The 6,603-nt window shown below is 36.7% G+C and overlaps 1 protein-coding gene across 1 annotated transcript in view; it reads left to right on the top strand.

Annotated features, from left to right (window-relative positions):
* Positions 1-3,731, top strand: part of PON2 (paraoxonase 2) — a 28,951-nt gene extending 25,220 nt beyond the window's left edge. Inside the window, exons 7-9 of the mRNA XM_053553983.1 lie at positions 1,381-1,462; positions 2,349-2,477; positions 3,105-3,731. Coding sequence (XP_053409958.1) covers positions 1,381-1,462; positions 2,349-2,477; positions 3,105-3,263 — 370 coding nt within the window. The 3' untranslated portion in view covers positions 3,264-3,731. The remainder of the gene's footprint in view (positions 1-1,380; positions 1,463-2,348; positions 2,478-3,104) is intronic.
* The last annotated feature ends 2,872 nt before the right edge of the window (positions 3,732-6,603 follow it).

The following is a 6,603-nucleotide window of genomic DNA, read 5'->3' on the forward strand; positions in this document are numbered from 1 at the left end:
AGAAAGGATATTAAATTCTTTATTAGCTTTCTCGTCCACTGCCTTAGCTCACTGAACAATTTAAACTCCCACAAATACAACATAAAATAAATGTGGCATCCCTTGACAACTAACCGTCCTTATTTTTGTGATGCAATTTCTCCTCTTTTCTTGTTGATTACAGAAAATGAATGTAGAATCATTTAATTTAAATTGTTTCTGACTGACCTGATCCAACCTCTCCAGTCAAATCTGTTTTGCTCTCCAACTCTCATATTGCCATTATGAGAGTGAAACTTCCCAGGCACTCAAGCTAAAAGAAATAATGATGAAAGTGGGGGAGACTCAGCTTTACCTCGTTCTCTGTCACCATTCCTATCCAACCTGGGAGCTAGTCATATTGGTTCTCTCTGTGCCTCTTAGTCCCACTGATCTCCTCCCCACCGAGATGCTGGGGCGCTCATCCTCACTGGCTGGAGCAGGAGACTTTCTTCTACTTGTTTTCTGTCTCCTGCCATTGTTTACAGTCTTGCCAGCTGTGTCTTTCTGGAGTCCGTTAGCTTGTAAGGACTCCTCAAGACAGGATTTCTGTCTTCTTCTCATGCTGAGTACAATGCCAGGTGCAAAGCAAGGGCTCAGTAATTGTTGAATGGAACTGACCATTTGTTATTATGCCACTTTGGTATTCTAAAAATTCAGTGGAATCTGCTTGCTTGTCGAATCAAGTTAGGTTAAGAGGTTGAACTTTATTTAATAGATAAGCTCCAACTTCCCCTTTCTACTTTCCCATGCTTTAGACAAGACCTGATTTTGCAAATATTCCTCCCTCATTATATGTGATAAGTGCTCGGCAGAACAGTTGCCCTGGAAAACAGTTAATTCATTTACTCTCCTTAGACATAGACAGATTATTCTATATAGATACTTATCTCTGACTCTTAAAATTTATCTCCATGTGCTAATAAATATTTTGTTTAGTATCAGTAAACACTTTTAAGGTGTTCTATACCATATATTTCTATAGGTAAATGATACTTAGAAATATAACATTATCCTGTGTCCTGTAAAAGCTTTTCTTTTGTAGCCATTTTGTTTTATTCTCATTTCAATGGCAATATCATGGACTTTATATTCAAAATGATGTCCTACGTGACTTTTTTGTTACAAGCCTTTTGAAAAATAATTTAATAATTCCATGATTGTTGTACCACTACTGAATTGATTTCGGAAGTTTACTTTTTAAATAAAAATTGACCTTTATCAAGCATTCCTTGAGGGCCTGTCATTGATTAACTTCTTGGCAGGTTATTAAGACTTATTCTTTCACACTATATTAATGTATTAACACTGTATTAATTTATATTGGCATGGCGCTCTAACCAGTGTGTCCTTTCTGCAAAGGTATATCTATGTTGCTGATGCATTGGCTCATGAAATTCATGTTTTGGAAAAACACCCTGATATGAATTTGACTCAAATGAAGGTAAAATGCCTCTTTTTTAAGTATATGTAGACATCATTTTTTTTATACTTTGCCATTACATAGTTACACTGGTCTTATTATCTTACCACACTGAGAACAATATAAATTCTAGTATTGTTATTCTGGGTTTTTAGATACTATCTCCCAATCCCTAGAGAACTTCCCTGTTCCCAGGGATCACAAGGAATGACCCCGATTACATGCAGCAGCAGGTGGAGAGTGATATCTGCATCAGATTTAGGGCCCATTCCATGAAGTATTGATGGCAGCCAATGAATTCCAATCAGAATTTTCACAATTGAAACGACTAATACATGAATTCTCAAATGAAGATTGATGCACGTTGTCAGCTCTTTCAATAATAAATGAAGGTAGAAATTGGGTTCCACGCCATTATTATTTTCTTTTGCTCAACAACACATATTTTAGGTTGACTAAGAATTTCCTGTCCTGCTTTGATTGAGTTCCTTGAGCAAACTGATCCTTGTGCTTCTTTTAAGGGAGAAGGAATTCATTTTTTTCTTTCTTTTTTTTTTTTTATTAAATCATACCTGTGTACGTTGATACAATCATGGGGCATCATTCACTAGCTTCACAGTTTACCAAGTTTCACATATACCCTTGTAAGATGCACCGCTGAATTCATTTTTTAAAAAGATTCTTAGAGAGATTGATTAACAGCCTAACTTCCTTAATTTGAGGAAAGATGAAAAGTGGCTCCAAACTAGATTGTGAAATTTATTTTAAGGAATATTAGTGTTAGAGAGTGGAAGGAGGGAGATTTGTATAATTTCCCCACATGCATGGAGGCAGGAAAGGTTAGCTCTAAATTATTGAATCAAGCGTCTCATGTCATTTAGATGTTGACATTTTTTTCATTTGGAAGGTACTTAAGCTGGATACACTGGTGGATAATTTATCTATTGATCCTTCCTCGGGGGACATCTGGGCAGGCTGTCAACCTAATGGCCAGAAGCTCTTCGTGTATGACCCAAACAATCCTCCCTCATCCGAGGTTTTTATATTTTCAGTTCTTCAACATTAATTATTCAAGTCCTTTTGAACTAATAATACAATAAACTATCAAGGGGATGATTTGTTTAGTTCTTTTAAACCAATAATACAATAAACTTATGTAGTGGCTTTGTAATTGCTTTAAGCCAATAATTGGCAGAATGTTACTTTATTCAAATACTTCAGAAAAGATAATCTTTTGATGTATTAAATTATGGTGGAAACTAGTCAAAAAGCGTTTTTATAAAGACACGTGCCCTTCTTGGGTGGTATACTAGCAATTTTCAAAATATCTGGTTTATTGTCAATTCACCACATGACATGATTTTAGTTCATGTTGAAGTAGAGTGAGAGTGGGCCCATTAGTGTCAAAGTATTTCTGTTAATGCTGAATTGCTATAATAACACTAAATCCTGTGTTGGCATGGAATAACTAGATGGTTTAAGAAAGTACTTTCTTTGAAGTTTGAGAAAGTACTTGCATTTAAGCATTAAAAAGATTAGTAACTGCTGTTTTCAGCAGCATGTCCTCCTAATCAGTGTGTCATTGTGGAAGACAGGGCTTCTTGGTGATTGAGTGACTTGAGTGGATGGTGGTTTATATTAATACTTTGTATCCTCTGAGTAGGTTCTCCGCATCCAGAACATTCTATCTGAGAAGCCTACAGTGACTACAGTTTATGCCAACAACGGATCTGTTCTCCAGGGAAGTTCCGTGGCCTCCGTCTATGACAGGAAGCTGCTCATAGGCACGTTATACCACAGAGCCTTGTACTGTGAACTCTAAATTGTATGGTGGGTCTGAGAGTGTGCTAACTTAACAATTAATTTTCTATGAATTTCTAATACTGAGGGGATTTAAACCAGTAATATTGACCCAGAAATGGGTGGCATGTATAGTTAATTTTATTTCATTTAGGAAAGGCCCCTCGGTTCTCATAGCACTTTTAACATAAAAGGAAAATGAACAGTTTTTTAAAAAGTCAAGGGAGGGAGAGAGAAGAAAGCTACTTTCCAGTAAAATGGATACACTTTGCACCAGAATAAGCTTCACCTTTGCCTTCCAACTGCCAGAAGATGGATTCCACTGAAATTTGGTGAATTTTATTTCTTTAAAATATGAGTGACCTCAGTTCCAACCTTGTGATGTGACTGTTAAGAACTACTGATAGATATAACATGCTTTGATGTTTTGTACTTACATCATTGTTTACTATTGAAAAGTTCTAGTTATATTAAAGACTAACTAAAATCCAAGTTTTTTTCTGTCTTTAATTCTCAAGCCATGTCCTCAGGAGGAATGGGAAGATGACCACTTCTTTGTAGGATTTCTTTGGGTTAGGCAGGCACAGGCATGTTAATTTTTCTCATTGAAAGCTAAATGTGAATGAGCTCTTTATTTGAAAAAAAATTTTTAAATCAACAAAATACTACAACACAAATTCTCTAGGAAGTGTTCCATCAGCTCTTTTTCTTCATGGGAGCCCACCTCGGACACAAAGAGAAGATAAAAGGTTGAAGCTACCTCCTCATTGAGTAAAACTGTGACTTGAAGCCAGGAGAGAGGAAGCCAGTTGTCCAAAACCTCCTAGTTAAATAGCAATGTTAGAATCAGGGGCCAAGGGTGCCTAACTCAGATTTTTCAGCTCATTATATCCCCTATGAAATTATCTTAAGCACCCCTCCCCTTCCCATGATAAGCTAGTTTACTTTTCATATATTTTTTTCCCATCTTCATCACCATTGTCAAAATATTTATCAGTTAAATGTGCCCACTCTAGTGAAACTGTTACTTTCATTATTGCATTTAACCATACTTGTAGCCTTGAAGGAGTGGGTATTGATATTATATCACCGTTGACAATTCATGGGTATTCAATGTGTTATTCCTAGTAAGGGCTGGATATCAATCTATTTCCAATGCCAATCCTTAACTGCTACATGATGTGTCTGCCACAGAACAAATGAGTATTTCATTCATTACTTTTTTTCCTAATGTATATAGTTTCTTCCAAGGTCTTTTTAGGGGTTTTGTTTGTTTGGTTTGTTTGCTTTGTTTTATTTCTGTAGGAATCAGTTTGAGTTCTGCTTTCAGATGGATTATGTAATGGCTTTTATTTATGTATTTGTTTTTTGGAGACAGTTGTGCTCTCTCACCCAGCTATAGTGCAGTGGCATCATCATAGTTTACAACAACCACATACTCACAGGTGTTTTAATTCTTTTTAATCCAAGATTCCGTTCAATGACAGTATATATCCTTTTCATTTTTTATAAAACCTCAGTTCTTTTATAATAGTTAAAATGAACATGAACACTTATACAGACAGCAAGTAAAATATAAGGATATAATATACCAGTTTTTCATTTTGTATGTGGATTAATCATTCATGACAATTAATCTAAGGCTGATTCTTTCTCTAGACTTTGATTTGGTCAATCTGAATCCTGTCTTGGAGTCATAGCCTATCTAAGCTGCTGAATGTCTCCTCAGCAAAGTCATGGAGAATTCACAGCGCTCACCTCTACACCACCCACTTCTACCTTTCTTTGGCTACTTGTAGTTTTCATTACTCACATGGCTTTTCATGAAAGGATTTATGGATGTGAAAGAAGGAGGGCTGGGAGAATTTCAGTTGTTCTCTCTTAACTTTCTGCCCCTGCTTTTCAAAATTTCTCTGCCAGTGTGTATAATTTTCATTCTTACTGTAAGTGAGTTTAAACATACAGATATTTTAGGAGGTTGTCTTTATTTGCCTGTGAACTTTTTTATCTGTCTTTGTTCCCCTTTGAGGATATTGATCTTAAGAATTTCTAGGAGTTTTTCATGTGTAAAGAAGGGAATTGTTTTTCTAGCTCATAACTGTGAGCCATCAGTTATGCAATTCTTGATAGGGCTTGAAAGCCCAAGGAAATGATGTTTCTCATTAGAGCAGAAAGCAGTACAGAAGGCTTCAAACTTTCAAAAGCGTGGACTCCAGCTGTCCCATCACTTGCAGTATCAAGTGCAGGAGATGCTGTTCAGAATTTTAAGAAAGAACTAAATGTGACAAGAAATAAATGTATTCCATGAACTTGATTCACAGAGCCTGAAAATCCTGATCATAATAAACATATCTTTTGTTACTCCTCTTTGAAGAAAATGTAAAATTTCTCCTATAATATCACATGGGAAGCACAGCTTTCAACGCATTTCCTGTTCCTGATCTCTGGTCCATATATCCACAAACACAGTCCTCTCCAACAGATTCTTCAAGCCTAGACGATTTATTTTACAAAAGACAAACAAAATATTCCTACATGTTGGCCACTTATTTGAAAATTTTTCTAACGAATATTTTGTAAATAAAGGTCCATTTAGCTACAATCTCCCATTTTTCCCATGTATGGTGACTTTAGAGGTGACTTTTGAAACACTGTGTATTTTCCAAATACATATAATTCAAGGATACTGTAAAACAATCTGCAGAGCTGCTCCAATCACCATCATGCATCTTATCCAAATTACTATATGGTCTCCAACTATGTGCCACCCTCCAGAATAGATAGGCCCTCTACCTGTTCCTTAATCTGGCTCTCTCATTGCCAAGCGATGCTTCTACAACATCTGTTGAGTCATATAACTTCCAGTGGTTTCCCAATGCCCCTTAAGATATAATTTAAGATTTAACTTGGCCTCAATGGCCCTGCCTACCTCTCCAGGTTTGATTCTCAACATCTTCCTCCTAGTCCTTTATGCCCAGTAGTTCTCAAAGTGTAGTTCCTGGACCAGCAGCATCTTACCACCTGCGAACTTGTTAGAGATGCAGATTCGCAGGCCCCACCCCAAATCTAATAAGAAACTCTGGGTGTAGGACCAGCAATCTGTGGTTTCAAAAGCCCTACAGGGGATTTTTATGCCTGGTGAAGTTTGAGAACCACTGCTATCTTCATGTGGGACTGACTTCATTGTCCCTTCCAGTTCCCCAGTACTTATACCCTTTTTCCGTGAACTCTGTCTTCTGCCTATATAACTCTGACCTTTCCTGGCCATACAGTGGGATAAGTTCATGTTGAATCAAATAATATAATATGCTGGATTCACCTTAAGGTGTGATCCAAACTAGAGTCACCAAGGGGCAAAAGAA

This window comes from Nycticebus coucang, chromosome 11 (assembly GCF_027406575.1).
Source record: "Nycticebus coucang isolate mNycCou1 chromosome 11, mNycCou1.pri, whole genome shotgun sequence".
NCBI lineage: Eukaryota > Metazoa > Chordata > Mammalia > Primates > Lorisidae > Nycticebus > Nycticebus coucang.